A 19693-nucleotide genomic window follows, 5' to 3' on the forward strand; every position below is an offset into this window, starting at 1 on the left:
ACCCTTGTATCAGAGGCCCAGTATGAGACCTAAGGCCTGAGCTAAAGTAATGGTCAAGACTTTGTTAACATAAAGCAAAGTTAAGCTGAGCCAGAGGCAGGCCTTGCTCACAGAAGTTGGCAAGAAGAAGGCTGCTAATTGCACGTATACACATAGTTAAAAGGTATCAAGTACTAGTAGGATGAATAGGTGCCAGGATGGCACCAGAACATTCTGGTACGAACACATTCCACAGAGATAAGGAACAGGCTGACCCATCCTAAAGAAAGGGTCAAAAGGATAACATGATGGATAGACTTGTTTGTTCAAACCAACATGTACCAGGAGAGAGGTAGCACCCTAAAGCACAGAGGGGTTGTACTTGATGTGTCAGGAGTGATGTGTAACTTGTTTGTACCTGTGTATAAGAATGCATCCCTGAGTGGATGTCTTTGTCTGTACTAGCAGATCTGTAGACATCTGATCCAGGGAGCTAGAGACTGTGTTTCGTTTGGCAATAAACCTGGCCGGGTGCCTTCATACCTTATTGGAGTCTGTGGTCATTGGGTGGTTTGCTCAAGATCTGCTGTGCCAGCGATCTGCGCAGAGCTGGGACAGCACACATGCACGCAGCCAACTGTTATCAACATTGAACAGAGTAGCACACAGGTGACGTCTGACGACACTGGTTAACATTTATTTGTAACTGGAACCTTGACTTTTTTTGAGTTGAGGCATTTTAGGCCTTCAAGGTTTGAGTGCCAAAAAAATTAAAACTATTGTTCTCTCTGGATATAGTTTGGGAATGGGATAACACTTTGGGAATGGAAACAGTGAATTCCCAACAAAATGGAAAAACATTTTCCATTGGCCTCTACTGGTGAGTACAACAGGATTGTACAACTGTAGAGTCATTATTAATGGAAGGAACAAATCTAAACCACTCCATAGAGTGCTAAAATTGCCCCACCTTAAAGATGAAATCAGTTACAGTCTGCAGGCTTATCCTACCCAATAGAAACCTTTCATGGCTGTTTAATTAACTCACTTTTGCGGATGCCATACATACCAAAACCCTAGAAAAAGGACTACAGTAAAGTGACAGTTACTGCAAATCAATCTGAAGCTATTTAATTTTTTCAGCAGTACAAAATAATTACAAACAGTGAGCTATGAAATAAAAATTAAAAAATCATTGTTAAAATAGTTATTAAAAATAAATATTTAAAATCGGTTGTCCACATGAGATCATTGATTCTTAAGTATTTATAAATACTACAAAACTAAATTAATCTGGGAAGGGTGTAACAACATTACTGAAACCAGTAATTTATTTTTTTAAAAATTAAAAACCTGCCATCCACATAAAATCACTGATCCTCAATTATAAATACATCCAAACTTTCAATATGTGAAGAGAATACGACATTACTGAATTGCACCAAACATACTCTGCACATTGGAATATTTACTGTGTATTCTATTCTCACGTCATAAATTAATGTACATAGGAAAGACGCATGAAAATCACTACATGCAATACACCTTATCGAAACAGAAGATTGTTTTTCCGATCAGTTCCAAGGTACTTTTCTCCCTAAGATGTGATTGGTGATTTTCTGTGGGGAAATATGAAGATAAATGACAGATTAATTAGTATTATTACTACCTAGCATTTAACTGTTCAAAACACTGTCACCAATAAGTAAATACCGATAAATCCCTTAACATATATCTTGCACCAACTGTGCTTTCCCCCATAGAGGTATAAGGAGACAAGAATGTTGACACACTTCCCACTGGTGGAATGGCACAAACAGAGAACAAGAGAGGGAGCAAGTGCCTATTGTTATTGCACAAGCAAATGGAGGATTAATGTGCAACTATCATCTTCCAAATAATGGTTGATATTTCAATTATGAACTCACAAACTTGTTTTGACTGACATAATGAACTTATTGTGTGATGAAAGCAACAGTTGTTATTCCACTGTTTTAGTTGCCTTTGAGTAAACAAAGAAAATTAAGCAGGCGGCCTTCCAGAAGGCTAGATCAGAGACTTAGCTGTCTATCACTGAATAAGATAAAACTCCCTTACTCCTCTTGCCTAACAATGCTTTGTGGCTGCACATACACAAAGACACCAGGACCACTGGCAAAACATGTGGCTTTGGGAACAGAACTCTCTTTTTTCAATTTCTGTAATTGTATTGTCATGACAAGTAGACAAGACAGTTAATAAATCAAGTAATTGTGTGTACGAACAGATTTTCCACTGATGATGGGGTTTTATTAAATATCTGTTCTATATTATTATTCTTTTCTGATTCAGTGACAGGCTGTCCCTTATTGTGAGGCTGTTTCGACAACTCTTACCCTTTGCCCAAGGAAGTGCACAGAATTTCTTGCCCACATTTTAGTGGAAAAACTTCTATTATTTCTGAAAGTTCAAGTCTCTCTCACTTTCCACATCTCTCTCTGGATACTAAGTCTCTTCTCTTTGAGCATCCAGTGGCCTTGTGTCTCCCAGTTTATGATCTCTGATATTAAGTGAACAAACTTCAGATATAAAAGCACCACACCTTTGTGCTGATTCAGTCAGCAGGTTGTGGTATCTCTGAAGCACGGAGAAGTCTTACTCTGCTTTGTAAAGTGCAGTGTAAACACACAGGATTATCTATATAATCTACTAAAAGAGAGAACTGATATGCTCATTAGCAGATCTGATCTACTGCACAACAGAGGAAGCAGATGCACACAAACAAATGATCCAATTTATTAAAGTATAATAATTATACTGTATATTCATTACAGTATAATGGAAAACTTTGTAAGCAACAGAACAATCATCATCCATCTCGGTATGGAATCTGCCCCTCAATACTGCACACATACTGCCCTATTCCATCCTGCGATCTCAAGATACTTGCACAACTACTGAAGAACAGCCCTGACTGGAACAAATTACATTTGCCATGTGCAGCTGCACAGTACATGGCACTGGTGCCAGTGGTTATGCCTTGCTGTTTTCTAACTGGCAGTTTTGTAGAAACGTTGACTACTCTGGACTCAGAAAGTTGCTCCAGACTGAACTGAACTCTGGTCCCAAAGATGGAAAATAAGAACTTTAACAACCTCTCCCTTAACAATTAAAAAAACTGTTTAAAAGTCGCTGGTGGGAGGCAACAAGAAGGTCAAAAATCAGATGAACAGATTCACTAAAGCAGCAAGTGGGAATCACAGCTCTGAGAAGACTATTATATGCCTATATGCCTCTGGAAACAACATTCTTCCTTTCCAGCTGGTGTAATGACACCTACTGGCCAATATCTTACTTACAGCCTCCCTCCCGCACCACCTCCTCACCCTTAAAGTGACATCTAATCTCAAAAACTGGCTCACTGTTTCTGATTTTTAATGCATGCATGGACGCTCAGATCTTTAAAAGGGAAAATATGTAATCAAATTAATTTGTCCAACACCTGTGGGATTTTCTTCCTATGCTACCCAGCTCTGAGTCACCAACAGAGCAACATCCATCCTGTGCCCTGAATGAGACAGGAGGCCCGTGGGAAAAAAAATAGTAAGTGATCATGTAATTAAAGACTGTATCATAACTCATACACACAAGAGGGTCCAATTAAGGTTACACAGTCAACCTGGAATTCTGCCCCAGTTCCAGTCTCCTTGCCCAGCCCCTCCCAGTCTCACCTAACCCAACTCCCATTTTCTCTTCCTCCCTGTGTCAGCCTCCAGTTCTAGTTTCCCTCTACACACACAATGCTCCTTGTTCCAACCTACTGACCCAGCAGGTCTGGCACGTGTCCTGTCTGCATTCAAATCTGAGAGCTTACTCCTCCACGCTTTCTGGGCTGGGAAGGGAGTCAGCATTGAGAACACAACAGATAGGGTCCCTGCTCCCAGTTATTGTGCCCACAACCCAGCTCTGACAGAGTCTACAGCAGCTCAGAGCTGCAATGCAGGGAAATTCTTGCTCAGCCACAGGCTGTACAGTCTGGCTTCGTTCTTCAAATGGGAAGTTTCCATTTTAAATGGCAAAATTCAATATCTTCCATCAGTGTTTGACGTGTTGTAGGAGCTGGGAAGGTCCCAGGATATTTGTCCAGTCAAAGATATTACCTCATTTACCTTTTCTCTCTCATATCCTGGGACCAACATGGCTACAACAAAATACATGATATATAATTTATGCACATATACATAAAGTAGTTAATCCATCTTTCATATTAGGGGGACATGAAAAATCACCTGAGTCTTGCAATCCTAATGGTTTATGCCATTTCCAGAGCCACTCCATGGAATTAGTTTCTTTATGTATGGTCGAATCCCCTTACATTATGAACTTATATCAATAGCATGTTAACAACAAAAGCTAAACAATTCCGTCTGCAGTTATTCTGTACAGCCACAGAAGAAAATAAAGATATACTGTATTTATTGCAATGAATCACCCTTCCTCTGAACCAAGGACACATGCAGGTCTGAAATGTCCTGCTTTGCACCATTCATCTCTCTCTCTCATGTCTTCTGCTAACTATACTAATTCAATGTCAACTCCAGAAAGTGTTCATTCACATTGTAAGACTTAACTGTACTTTAGATCCAGCAATGGCTATGACCATTAATAAAAACCACACCCCTCTCTCTTTGAATTGTGGCATTCTGTTCTGCCCTGACTTTAGCCCTTCAGAGTGTAAGCTTTTGGCCATTTACCATTTGCACAGCAAGGTGTACATTTAAGACATTAATACAAATAATATTTATATACAGAATCTTGTTGTAGTCATATAAACTTGGATCATTATTATGGTTCAGTATTTACCATCCTAAGACAGAAAATCAAAGAAACATATCCAAAATATTCTTTATGAAGCACTTTTCAGACTGGTAAAATATTCTGAAGGTAGCCAGCAAAAGGATAGTACCAAATTCCAGTAACTTAAACAACATGCATCCATCAGGCAGGTTAAGAGGGCATTCAGAATGGTACCACATTTAAACAAATAAACAAACCTTAACCATAACCTTCTTTTTAGACATTAATCTCTGTTGTGGCCGGCCAGCTCCTGCTTTGGTGGGATGCCCCAGCATGCAATGGGCCATTACACCAAAACTTGGAACATGTTGGAAGTATGGAGACAGGAGCCCAGTTTGCAATTTAGGTGTATATCCAGAGGGACTGTTTACTAAACAGCATATGCAGCGTTGCTGTAACAGTGTTGGTCCCAGATTGGGACCACATCCTGAAAGAAATCTTTCCTGGACCCACTCTTCTTGCCTTCAGACAACGCCCCAACATCATCATCAGAAGCAAGCTCCTCACAGACGGGGGACACATCAACTCAAAGTGGCACCTGACCCTGCTAAAACAACAGGTGCAAAACCTGCAGACATACCTCCCCTGCTATGGTGATCAACACCCTCCACAACACACCTTTCAAGATCAGTGGGTCCTATATATGCCTATCACAACATGTGGTGTACTTCATCTAATGCACTAAATGCCCCAATAATAACTAAGTGGGTGAAACCAATCACTGCGCTCTCACATGAACTCTCACAGAAAAACGATAAAAGATAAATACCATATCCCCTGTGGGTGAACACTTTTTACAGAGCAATCATAGAATATCAGGGTTGGAAGGGACCCCAGAAGGTCATCTAGTCCAACCCCCTGCTCGAAGCAGGACCAATTCCCAGTTAAATCATCCCAGCCAGGGCTTTGTCAAGCCTGACCTGAAGAACCTCAAAGGAAGGAGATTCCACCACCTCCCAAGGTAACCCATTCCAGTGCTTCACCACCCTCCTAGTGAAAACGTTTTTCCTAATATCCAACCTAAACCTCCCCCACTGCAACTTGAGACCATTACTCCTTATTCTGTCATCTGCTACCACTGAGAACAGTCTAGATCCATCTTCTTTGGAACCCCCTTTCAGGTAGTTGAAAGCAGCTGTCAAATCCCCCCTCATTCTTCTCTTCCACAGACTAAACAATCCCAGTTCCCTCAGCCTCTCCTCATAAGTCATGTGTTCCAGCCCCCTAATCCTTTTTGTTGCCCTCCGCTGGACTCTTTCTAATTTTTCCACATCCTTCTTGTAGTGTGGGGCCCAAAACTGGACACAGTACTCCAGATGAGGCCTCACAAATGCCGAACAGAGGGGAATGTTCATGTCCCTCAATATGCTGGCAATGCTCCTACTTATACAGCCCAAAATGCCGTTAGCCTTCTTGGCAACAAGGGCACACTGTTGACTCATATCCAGCTTCTCGTCCACTCTAACCCCTAGGTCCTTTTCTGCAGAACTGCTGCCAAGCCACTCTGTCCCTAGTCTGTAGCGGTGCATGGGATTCTTCCGTCCTAAGTGCAGAACTCTGCACTTGTCCTTGTTGAGCCTCATGAGATTTCTTTTGGCTCAATCCTCTAATTTGCCTAGGTCCATCTGTGTCCTATCCGTACCCTCCAGCGTATCTACCACTCCTCCCAGTTTAGTGTCATCTGCAAACTTGCAGAGGGTGCAATCCACACCATCCTCCAGATCAGTAATGAAGATATTGAACAAAACCTGCCCCAGGACCAACCCTTGGGGCACTCTGCTTGATACCAGCTGCCAACTAGACATGGAACCACTGATCACTACCCACTGAGCCTGATGATCTAGCCAGCTTTCTATCCACCTTACAGTCCATTCATCCAGCCCATACTTCTTTAACGTGCTGGCAAGAATACTGTGGGAGACCGTCTGATCTCTCAGTCCTCATCCTCAAAGAAAACCAGCACAAAACCTTCAAAAGACAAGCCTGGGACGTTACATTCATAACTTTACTAGACACTAAAAATCATGGACTGAACAGAGACACTGGATTTAATTGGAATTAATTTGCAAACTGGACACCATTAAATCAGGCTTGAATAAAGTCTGCGAGTGGATGGGTCATTACACAAAGTAAAACTATTTCCCCATGCTTATTTTTCCCCCCTGCTGTTACGCACACCTTCTTGTCAACTGTTGGAAATGGGCCATCCTGATTATCACTACAAAAAGTTTTTCTTCTCCTGCTGATAATAGCTCACCTTAATTGATCACTCTCATTATAGTGGGTATGGCAACACCCATTTTTTCATGTTCTCTGTGTATATATACACATCTTCCTACTGTATTTTCCACTGCGTGCATCCAATGAAGTGGGTTTTAGTCCATGAAAGCTTATGCTCAGATAAATTTGTTAGTCTCTAAGGTGCCACAAGTACTCCTCGTTCTTTTTACTGGATTTAACGTTTATTACAACAATCTATAATCCACTAAACATTCCCTCAGCTCCCCGCCCACCCATGATTGGAGAAGTGTTAACAAGCCACTTCACCTTGAATGGTCCCTTGAAATATGTGTTAACTACTTATGCTAAACAATCTGTTCCACCTCTATTTATCTGCGACACTGGGTACATTTCCCAGATCTGAGGAGGAGCTCTATGTAATCTCAAAAGCTTCTCTCTCTCACTAACAGAAGTTGGTCCAGTGAAAGCTATTACCTCACCGACTTTGTCTCTATTATACAGTGGATTATTCCCTGAATCTAGTGTTCTCTGAAGACTGATTTATAGGGTCGGGGATGGGGGTGTAACAGAAGTGAGAAGCTGAGCCAGTTTTGATAAAGCCTGGGACTTCAGTGTTGTGACATCAATGAAGGTCACAAGCAGTAATTTCTATTTTTTATTAAGTCACAATGTAAGAACTACATATATGGATGTCTAGAACACTGATATCATAAAAGTGATAAATTGCCAGTCTCAGAGATATGTTTATTAAGAGAATTTATGGAGCACTTCTGTGGTACAAAATATTTTTAAATCATGTCACAGTACATTATATATAATTGCAACCTCCTTGTTATAGATCACCAGATGCCATGACCCAGAAAAACACCTTCTCTCCACTGAATACAATGTAGTTACCATGTACCATGTCACAATGAACTCAGATTAGTCTCTAGAGCATATTGGTCCACTCCATAAAACCACCACCAATCTCTGCTAAAGAGAAAGATCACTGGTATTGGAATGGTAAGACTGCTGCACAGAATAAAAGGGAGGTGCATTAACATAGATGTATCTATGGAACTGTGCATGATGTATCTTTTATTATAGCTGCCTCTAAATCACAACTTAACTGCATATGGAATTCTGAGTATTAATCTTTAGTACATTAACATTAGCCAACCTGCCAGCTAAATGAACACTCAAGAATCTACTGTCCAGTCTCCAGAGGGATAACAAGTCATTTTTTCAAAGTCCTCCCAAATCATACAACCAAAGCTATAACAAGGACAGTGATTCATTATTAAACTTGTCAAACATGGTTTGCAAATCCCACTGTGAATTCTGAAAGCTCTTGTGTTTATAATATACACCAGGGCTAAACACCAGAGCTCAAAGACGTCATCAATTGAACACTTTCAGTATGCCCACCAGAATCTCTCTGCTCTGTCTTCAGGGATTGGGGCAAGGCCTTTCTAGTCATATTTATTTATTTGGGACCATTTTTCCTCCCTTTTCAACAGATTTTCTTTTTCATTTTTATGTATCGAGTGTGCACATTGGGTAGAGGTTAGTCTGTTGAAGTGAGGCTAAGTTGGGTCACTGCAGCTTGGTTTAAGTGTTGTATATATATTCTGTTCAGCATCCACACACAGAGATGCATACTGTAGAAAATATATAAATATAATAGAATCATAGAAATGTAGGGCTAGGAAGGGACTTTGAGAAGTCATCTAGTCCATCCCCCTGATGCTGAGGCAGGACCAAGTAAACCTAGATCATCCCTGACAGATGTTTAACTCGTCCTTAAAAACCTACAATGACAGGGATTCCCCAACCTCCCTTGGTAACCTTTCCCAGTATTTAACGATCCTTATGAAGTTTTTCTTAATATCTGACCTAAATCTTCCCTGCTGCAAACTAAGCTGATTACATGGAGAACGACTGATCACCACCTTCTTTATAACTGTCCTTAACATATTTTAAGACTTATCAGGTCCCCCTCCTCAATCTTCTCTAGACTAAATATGCTCTATTTTTTAAAAAAATCCTTCCTCTTATGTCAGGTTTTCTAAACCTTCTATCATTTTTGTTGCTTTCCTCTGAACTCTCTCCAGTTTATCCACATCTTTCCTAAAATGTGGTTCCCAGAACTAGAACAGTACTCCAGTGCTGAGTAGAGCAAAACAATTACTTACCTCCTGTGTCTTACATACAACATCCTGTTAATATCCCCGTCTTTTTTGCAACTGCATCACATTGTTGACTCATATTCAATTTGTGATCTACTGTAACCTCCAGATCCTTTTCTGCAGTACTACTGTCTAGTCAGTTATTCCTCAAGTTGTAGCTGGACATTTTATTTTTTCCTTTCTAAGTGTAGTACTTTGCACTTGTCTTTACTGGATTTTATCTTGTTGTTTGCAGACTAATTCTCCTATTTGTCAAGGTAATTTTGAATTCAAATCCTGTCCTCCAAAGTGCTTGCAACCCCTCCCAGCTTGGTGTCATCTGCAGATTTTATAAGCATACTCTCCACTCCATTATCTAAGACATTAATGAAAATATTGAACAGTACAGAATCATGCAGGACCCCACTAGATATAACGTTCCAGTTTGACCATGAATCATTGATAATTACTCTGAAAAATAGTTTTTCAACCAGTTTTGCATTCACTTTATAGTGATTTAATCTAGAGTAAATTAATTTGACCCAAAGTAAGAGATCTTGAATATCCTAGTCTAACTTGTTTGCCTGGAATTCTTTTTTCCTTGATGACCTGTAGAAGGCCGGCTTGTGAGACAGAACACCTACCGTTTTGTAAAGTTGTGCTTTCAGTCGGTATGAAGTATATTCAGATTTTCTTTTCTCTTCCTCTCGCCTCTTCTGCACCTCAGGCAGCTGTTCATAGATTCTTAGTGTAAATACAAAATAAAGACAAAAAAAGTTACTTGGGAATAAAGGACCTTGGAGATAAAAAGCAGGATGCTTTTTTCACTAACGTTCTCTCAAAGGCTTCTGGCCAAATATAGCGGAGAAAGATTATCTTTTGGGGTAGCTAGTGTCATGGAGGCCAAACGTGGAATACACAATCACAGCTAGCCATGGTACTGGAAGTTTCCACATCCCACAATGCCATTCATTGAAGTATCACCCCCTAAAAGAGTATTTTTGGGAGTAATGTCAATGATACAGCAGCACTCTCCAAAAAGTGCAATTTTCAGGATCACCAGCAGAGAATGGTGCCACCAGTGGATAGGCACGTTGGGTTCCAAATACCAAGTTTATCTGTAAATGGTAGATATTTTTGTGGCAAGAAAGCACTTGAAATGGATCAAATTTGGCAGAATCATCTGTGATATTCAAAGATCTAGGGCCAGATTTTGCCCTCTCCTCCTCTTGAGCCTCCCCCAGGCAGGAGCCAGGAATAATGGGAAGCCTTGAACTCAGGAAGCATAAGGACTAGGATCTCTGCAAGGACAGTGCTGCTGTTGCCAGTTCTGTACAGTGATCAGGATCTTAGGCTCCCTTCTACACACTGGCTAGGCACAGAAGGCAACAGACTCTGTACCCTCTTCCTAGGGTTGGCACAGGAGCTGTGCTCAGCCCACACTCCCCAAAGCTCTGAGTCTTGTGTCTGCTTTAAGACTGGAAACTGCTAATTTCATGAAAATGGCTGCCAAGTTCACGTAGGACTGAATGCCTCCAATAATAAAAAAAATAATTGGAGCAGAGACACTACCATATTCTGAATGGTCAGCCTGGTATAATACTTAAACAGGAGAAACTGTACCTTGCTTCTTTTCTCACAGATTCGAGATCGAGTGAATACAGTAGAAACTTCCTACACACACCATGTTGTACCTAAAATATATTCTTTTAAGAGATTGATTGCTTTGCTCTTTTATGCAATAGATTTCATCAGATCACGGTCTACAATGCCAGAGGGAACTGGAAGCAGATTTTCTCTTAAACACATTTATTCCTTCAACTGGTAATCATTTGAAATGGCTTCAGTTTATTCTGTTTTGAGGATGAGGGATACACAGTGTGACGTGGCAAGGCCAGATGGCTATGGAAAAGTAGTGGGAGATAGATATATTAGCTCCAGGCTAAACAAATCCCTGGTACTAGGATAAGTGAAATGGCAGCTGCTCCAGGTCAGGTAAGACACCTGGGACCAATTAAGAACTTTCCAGAAGGCAGGGAGAAGGCTAGGTTGATTGGGACACCTGAAGCCAATCAGGGGCTGCCTGAAACTAGTTAAAAGCCTCCCAGTTAGTCAGGTGGGGGTGCATGTCAGGAGCTGTGGGAGGAAGTTGCACTGTTGGAGAGGCTGAGTAGTACACACCATATCAGGCACAAGGAAGGAGGCCCTGAGGTAAGGGTGAAGTGGAGCTTGAGGAAGTGAGGGCTGCTGTGGGGGAAGTAGCCCAGGGAATTGTACATGTCATGTTTCTAAAAGGTCAGCTACCATAGCTGATACTATTATGGTCCCTGGGCTGGAGCCTGGAGTAGAGGGTGGGCCCAGGCTCCCCCCTGACCTTTGCCCCCTGATTAATCACTGAGACTGGGAGAAAACAGACTGTGCAAGGAAAGATAACTTCTCCTCACCTCCCTCGCTGGCTTATGATGAAAATGGCTCAGTAGACTGTGACCCTTGTCTCTAGAGAGAGAAGGGTTATGTGGAGGGTCACAGTGAGCCTCTGAGGCTAGCAAAATCCGCCAGGAAACATGGGACCCACAGAGGCAAGGACAGAGCTTTGTCACAATAGGATCAAATGTAGCTGAGAGTAAGTGGGTGCATCTCCCATGGAAGTCTCTGTGCTAATTTCAGCAAGGACATAAGATGGTCAAAAAACAGGGGCAAGTGGCAAAGTTGTGTAACTTGCACCAATTTGACATTTAGCAGGCCTGTAAAATACATCACAGGGTATGGAAGTGAGGGAAGTTAGCAGGAAAAGAAATGGGAGGGTACTAGATAAAGCAGACTCTCCCTACTTTAAATTACCCTTCCACCCCCAACGGTCCCAGGGAATGAATTTGACCAATGCTGTACCTGATTCCTATGCAATATCCTAAAGCTCAGACTACAATTAAACCACACACATTTGTAGAGAGTCCAGACTACCATGTACAAACATGTCAGTTAACATGTTGAATTAGTAATCAGTTAACCTGAGTTAAACTCTAGAGTAGATATACCCGATGAAGCTGATTCTTGTGGGAGTAGACATATACAAATTAAAATAGGGTACTTAAAGAAAACTCCATTATAAAAATAAGAACACGGCCACTACAGTATTAACAGTTCCCTTAATGTAGAGCTCTTTGCTATTACCTTCTCACAGACATACCTTCTCTTTTGTCCCTGTTTTCCTACTCTGTTTGTGGCTGCTCCCAGACGCCCAACATTTCTAAAAACTTCACTAGCAGCATTACCTCTATAGAGAAGACAAAATGAGTAACATTTGGATTCTTAATTTTACTTCTACTAAGACTTAAACTGAAGGAGTTAGGCAGTACTTGGATTAATACACTGGCCTTTCACCTCTGAAGTCACAAGTATAGAATTGCATCCATTCATAAGTGAAAAGGCTACTGGTGGTTTCATTCTCTGGGTGGATGCTTTATCCGCTTCATCAGGAAGGGTGGCCTGAAGTGGTTAGGGCATTAGCCTACTACTTGGGGAGATCTGGGTTTGATTCTCTACTCTGACACCAACTTCCTGTTTCAGAGTAGCAGCCGTGTTAGTCTGTATTCGCAAAAAGAAAAGGAGGACTTGTGGCACCTTAGAGACTAACCAATTTATTAGAGCATAAGCTTTCGTGAGCTACAGCTCACTTCCTCAGATGCATATCGTGGAAACTGCAGCAGGCTTTATATATACACAGAGAATATGAAACAATACCTATTCCCACCCCACTGTCCTGCTGGTAATAGCTTATCTAAAGTGATTTCCAGCACAAATCCAGGTTTTCTCACCCTCCACCCCCCCCCACAAATTCACTCTCCTGCTGGAATGTCCTGCTGGAGAGTGAATTTGTGTGGGGGGGTGGAGGGTGAGAAAACCTGGATTTGTGCTGGAAATCACTTTAGATAAGCTATTACCAGCAGGACAGTGGGGTGGGAATAGGTATTGTTTCATATTCTCTGTGTATATATAAAGCCTGCTGCAGTTTCCACGATATGCAACTTCCTGTGTGACCTTGGGCAAGTCAGTTAGCTTCTCTGTGCCTCAGTTCATCATCTAGAAAATGGGGATAATAGCACCAACCTACTTCACAGGGCTGTTGTGAGGATAAATACATTAAAGACATTAAATATTGTGACGTGCTTTGAGAATTACCAATCAAAAGTGGTGTACAACAGAAAGGTACTATCATCATGGATGGGATTTTCAAAAGCTTTCAGCACAGGCCAAACCCTGCTTCCACTGAAGTCAAAGGTAAGACTTCCATACGATTTCAGAGGAAGTAGAATGAGGCTGATGCTGAACACTTTTGAAAATCCCACCCCATAAAACCACGGCCCAATCTGGTTTATAACAGCACAACTAGCTGCCTTTGCTGATGAGGGGTCCAAAACTGTAGAGGACTGTGTTGCAAGTCAGAGCTGAGGTGCAATGGCTCAGCCGCATGAAGAGATTACAGAGCACTTGCCAGCAAAACTGCCTTACCTCTGGCCAATGTGCTCAGTTCCCCACTGCACACTGAAACATTCATCCAGAGACAAAACTGCCATGTATTTTCAGGAGGAGCAGAAGCATTTGCCTACTAAGACCTACTGCCTAGATTTCGTATTCATCTTACTATTCTGTAACAACATGTATTCCATCTGAGGCAGCTTTTCTATGTAAAACAATCAGTTCAAGGCATGAGAGTTATCACCATCCATGATCCCCTATTAGACATTAGCACATACTCCATTTTGAAGTTTCTACCTCAGGCCATACAAGTTCTCCACTGGAAAGGGGATCAAAGCCTCTTCAGACCTACAAATGATCTACTGGATGGGGGTGGGAAGGTCTACCAGGAGTCCCTCAGACTACCATCCCACTTACTCTCCAAGGCTCCTTCCAGGATGGTTGGAGGTGCCTCATTAACTAGAAAGTAATCTGCTGTTCAGGTATTAGGCCATTGGCTCACCCATTCATGGAGACATTTAACTTACGTAGGGAATACACGACTGTAGCTAAATTCAGCACCCTGTTCCATAGATGATTTATAATTCTAACAAGGTGTAAGGAGAAATAGAATAGTCACCTCATGGGAATGACCCACAAAAAACTGTGCTCATTAAATGGGCAGATTTTAAAAGGCCAGTGAAAGTAATAAATTACTTTCCAACTTCAACTGAGAGAAAAGTTAAAAGTGCAGCATGAACAAGTAAATGGCAATAAAAATATCACAACTGGATCCAGTTTGGGTGAATCAGCAGACATGCTATGAATTCAGATATATATGAACTCTGAGTTCATGAAGATGCTGCAGTTAATGGCACATATCAAGGAGTACTACTGACCTGTGATTAGAGTTTTCCCCAAAGTAACGAGTATTTTAAGATTTTGGCATCTGCATTCCCGGGGCAAGTGGCAACTTTCAAAGTTACTATAAACTTTCAATGTATGGCCTTTAAAACAATTTTTGAAATGCCAAACAGCACTGAAATCAAATTTATCATCTTGCTCACTCTCCTCCAGCCTTTATATTAAATCACAGGGTTTATTTTGTATATTACCTAATCTTTCTGGCATATATTTGCCCTATATATAGTCTTACACTCTAAAGTCCCACTTCAGCAAAGTAATTAGCCATATGTTTAAGTCCCATTGACTCCAATATCCCTGTGGCTGCTGTTTTGATTCTTTAAGTATCTTATGCTTCTGTAGCACTTTTCATGTCAAAAGACTTTAAATATTTTACAGACTATCATGTAGATATAATACCCCTCCCTTCCTTTCTCACCTCTTTCCTCCTACACCGTTTCAAGACCCAACTGAAAGTTATCACATTTTTCATATCTACCTTTCACTTATTGTCCCTATCTCACCATTTATTTGTGTATTCTTAATTCACTATCCAAATATTATGCACTCCCCCGCAATATCTACCCAATTTCATATCCTATATAAATACTTGTCCCAAATTATCATGTAGCGGTATGTGCTGTTAGACATCTGCTACATTCCACACCCGTAAAAGTTTTAGATGAGGAAGTTACTCACCTTGTGCAGTAACGATGGTTCTTCGAGATGTGTCCCCCTATGGGTGCTCCACTTTAGGTGTCTGTGTGCCCCTGCACCTCTAATCGGAGATTTTTGGTAGCAGTGTCCCGCTGAGCCCACGCATGTGCTCTCCCTCCCTCATGGTCTGCCTTGCGCGAACCCCCCTCATTTCCTTCTCTACCACAGAGCCCTATAGAGAACTCCGAAATAGAGGGGAGGAGGGCGGGTTGTGGAGCACCCACAGGGACACACATCTCGAAGAACCATAGTTACTGCAAAAGGTGAGTAACTTCCTCCTCTTCTTCTTCTTCTTCGAGTAGTGTCCTTATGGGTGCTCCACTTTAGGTGACTCTGGAGCAGTACCCACCACTGGAGGCTGGGACTTTGGAGTGGAGTCTTTTACTACAGAGAGTACTGTGGAGTCGAAGATGCTGTCAGCGGCCAAATCTTCAGTGATCGCATAATGTTCTGCAAAAGTATGGACAGAGGCCCCGATCATTGCTCTATAGACTGGGGAGATGGGGTATCCCTATGGAATGTGATTGAGGTAGGAACTGATCTCATGGAGTGCATATGGACAGAAGCAAGTTGCACCCTTGCTAAGTGATTAATGCAACTAGAGACCCATTTGGATAGTCTTTGAGGAGAAATCACAGAGCTTTTGGATCTTTCTGTGGACGAAAGGAAGAGTTTAGGGGATTTCCTGAAGTCCTTAGTCCTGTCCAAGTAGAATGCTAATGTCCTTCTAATATCTACCATATGCACAATTGTCTCCCAGTTGTCACAATGTGGTTTTGGGAAAAAAAACAGGGAGATGGAGCTGTTGATTCATATGGAAAGTGCAGAAAAAGTAGGGAGAAACTTGGGATATGGCCTTACAGTTATTATTTATTATTATTATTATTATTATTTTTTATTTTTTTAAAGACAAAGGCCGTGAATGATGGGTGTGCCATCAGGGCCGCTATTTCTCCTATGTGCCTAGCTGAGGTGATGGCAATTAGAAATGCAGTCGTCATGGACAGCTGTAAGAGAGAACAAGTTGCTTTGGACTCGGAGGGAGGTCTAGTCCAAGCCCTGAGAACTAGATTAAAGTCCCAGGCTGGAGCGAGTGGTGTCACATGGGGGAAGAGAGTCCCAATGCCCTTAAAGAGTCTACGCATTAGTGGTTGAGCAAACTCCAAGTGGGAAGCCATTTTCACCATGAGATGTACCTTAAGGGACCTGAGTGAGTTTAAAATATAGTTCAAAATCAGAGGGAGGAAAGATGAGGTTGGGTCTGTCCGCTTCGAATGGTACCAACTTGGAGTCGTTTCCATTTTGTAGATAGGTATGTGGAGTGGTCAACTTGTGGTTGTGTTGCAACATGTGTTTCAGCTTGTCAGAGCATTCTGTTTCTTAGCCTTGGAACGAAGAAAGATCCAAGCCTGGAGACAGAGGACCCATGGGCTGGGATGAAGGGTCAGCCCATTGTTTTGAGAGAGCAGGTGAGGAATGGGCTGACATCAGAGGAACAGGAGGGCATATTGCCATCTGCATCAGGTAAGGCAGCCAGACTTGTCTTAGTCAAGAGGGGCAATCACAATAACTCTCGCTTTGTTTCTTTGAATTTTCAACAGAATCTTGGGACAGGGTAGGAAACTGGGAAAAGACATACAAGTGGGCCCTGACCGCTGGGAAGATGAGGGCAACTGCCAGTGAATGTTTCCCCAAAGGGTGGCTATATCTTGAAGCACCTGTGAATTCAGTATACACTCATTCTCGTGAGAAAATTCCAACTGAGACTGTTGGTTATCCCATTCTGTATCCCTTGTAGACAGACAGCTAAGATGAGCACATTGTGATGGGTGCATCAATTCCAAAGTTTGAATGCTGTCTTACAGAGGGAGGGAGATCTGGCAGCTCCTTGGCAGTTTATACAAAACATACAGGTCACATTAAGTCCATCATAACCTTTGTGTGTTGTTTTTGATGAAAGACAAAGCTTGCGCACAAGCACTCCTGACAGCCCCTAGTCCCAAAAGAGTGATATGGAAGGTCATTTCTGTGGAAGGCCATTTGTCCTGAACCTTGTTGCTGTGTAGGTGAGCTCCCCAGCATATTAGGGAGACATGTGTCCCAGGGTGGTGAATGTGGGTAGTGAGAGGAGCGTTCTCGCTTGTACTGCATCAGGTTGGTGCTGATAAAGTCGAGTCACTGTACCAGGGTTAGTATACCACCACAATGAAGTGAACCTTGGAGACTACCCTGTGTGGAGCAGTCTGTACCTATAATGATCCTGTCCCAAAGGTAAGCAATAGGAAATCTCCTGTATGATGGTTGTATTGAGATATGGAAGTAGGCACCCTGTAGGTTCAGGGCTAGAAATCAATCTCTTTGCTCTAGAGCTGGTCCTAACTGCTGTGAAGTAAGGTACGGTGACTTCTGAGTGGAGTGACAGGTGTATAGATGGCAGCTGATGCTGTAAGGTATCATTGTTCAGGCCCCTGACCAGCTCATCGAAGTGCTTATAAGAGGCAGTTTGAGAGGTCATGAACTGGGGTGCAGACTGTTCTCACTTTTGAGCCCTGGGCCTCTTACACTGTGGCTTATAACAGCACAGAGATGGTGAGTATTGAGAAGATTGTGATCTGTGGTCTGGTTGAGAGGTATATCTTCTCCTCTTTTCCACAGTGTAGTGCGGTCCAAGAATCCTTCAGGATGTGGAGAGAAAATCTGTCTTCTCCGCAAAGAGTTTGGCCCTTCAAATTGGAAGTCTGTAGCTCTTTGGGCAATCTAGAGAGGTGTAGCGAACAAAAAGAAAAAACACCCCACAACCCACCTCAGTACCACTGTCATGGAGACTGGGCAGGCTCTGTAACGCCTACATCTGGTCATGTCTCTAGGACCGGTCTGGCTATTAACTGACCTTCTCTAAGAATGGTCTGAATCTGTTCTTTTTGTGTTTCCAGTAATGTTTCAGAAACATCCTGGGTTTCCCAAGATTAACAAAATTGTTTTAGCCATGAAAGTTTGGTAATTTATGACTCTAAACAGTAATGCTGTCGATGAATACGACATCTTGCGAAGCCTGATCACATGGAGTTGACTTGGTATTATGTTGCTTGCTTCATGAATTAACCACATCCACTATGATGAAGTTGGGTTGCAGATGTTGAAAACAAAGATGGTAGAGATGTAGGGTTGTTTTTGTTTACACACTGTTGCGGGTTGGTGCAGTGGAGGCTTGCTCTGCCAGATGATTTTGGTAGGATCTAAAATCAGCTCATTAATTGGGAGGACAGTTCTAGATGAGAAGGTAGCGTGCAGAATTTCCACCAACTTGTGATGTGTATCTGCCACCTCCTGTAAGGGAATCTGCAGCTTGTCTGCCACCCTCTTGGTAAGATCCAGAAAGTTCTTAAATCTTCATCTAGTGATGAGGGGTGGGCAGCAGAGTCTCATCTGGGAGAGATGAGGAGAAGTGTGCTGCAGAGGCAGCTTCCTCTTCAGGTGTGTGGGTTTTTTTTAACTGAAAAAGAAAATAATTATGAATCTACTAGATGCCCGGGGAGAGGGGAGAATGCCCCCAGACAGGGAAGGAAAGTGAAGTTCTTTTCCTTTTTCTCTTTTATTTTTAAACCAAAGGAATAAAATAAAATAAAAACAAAACACACTAGCCTGAGTACTTTTAGGGAGAACAAAGGTAACAAAACAAACACTACATATGCTCATGACACACATAAGGAAGGAACAACTGCTCGTTCTGTCAGAGGCCAAAGGTGGTAGAGAAGGAAGTGAGGGGCGTTCGTCCGTGCAGTGCTAAATAGCCTCAAGGCAGACCACGAGGGAGGGAGAGCACATGCACGGACTCAACTGGACACTGCTACCAAAAATCTCCACACACAGACACCTAAAGTGGAGCACCCATAGGGACACTACTCGACGAAGAACTCTGATTTACTTTTCACTATTTGTGGTGCTTGATTACTTTTTGCATTTCACTCAGTTTGTCCAATGGCTAGGCTATTCACTGACCAAAGGCTTATGTTCCTAGACCATTTCAGTTGTAGTGCTCACCTACACAATTCTGCAACGTTTGACTTGCAAACATTGCAGTGAAATGTTCAGAGGTAGCTAAAAGAAACAAATTTCCCAAAATTAAAAAAAACCATGGAAACTTCTATTAATAACAAGTCATGCTCACCTTCTGACAGAAAACCTTCCATTTTGTACCTAAACCACCTGATGTTTCCCAAACGTCCAAAACCTTCACTTACAAGAGTGATTTATCTATTCTCACCACCCCATTGAGGTCACCTGATTTACAGTCTATTTGAAATAAGTCTTTCTTAGCCTTACCGTTTTGATCTCTGAACCATTTCACCTTTTAGAATGGTCCTTCTCTTCTGTTTAACCGGGCAGTCTAAATGGAAAGGCAAAGTTTTGAG

The 19693-nt window shown here is 42.0% G+C and overlaps 1 protein-coding gene across 6 annotated transcripts in view; it reads right to left on the reverse strand.

The window, feature by feature from the left end:
• Positions 1-1244: 1244 nt before the first annotated feature.
• The window catches only part of ALMS1 (ALMS1 centrosome and basal body associated protein), a 129178-nt gene continuing 110729 nt past the window's right edge, over positions 1245-19693 (reverse strand). For 2 of the 6 annotated variants that reach the window (XM_084626540.1, XM_084626539.1), the window contains exons 17-20: positions 19605-19668; positions 12394-12480; positions 9851-9950; positions 1254-1598 (exon numbers count right to left, since the gene is read on the reverse strand). In XM_084626540.1, coding sequence (XP_084482666.1) covers positions 1554-1598; positions 9851-9950; positions 12394-12480; positions 19605-19668 — 296 coding nt within the window. In that variant the 3' untranslated portion in view covers positions 1254-1553. Of the gene's footprint in view, positions 1599-9850; positions 9951-12393; positions 12481-19604; positions 19669-19693 lie in introns of all 6 variants that reach the window. The other 4 variants (XM_084626543.1, XM_084626541.1, XM_084626542.1 and 1 more) reach the window with 3 other exon arrangements.

This window comes from Lepidochelys olivacea, assembly GCF_965140295.1.
Source record: "Lepidochelys olivacea isolate rLepOli2 genome assembly, chromosome: 4".
Taxonomy (NCBI): Eukaryota; Metazoa; Chordata; order Testudines; family Cheloniidae; genus Lepidochelys; species Lepidochelys olivacea.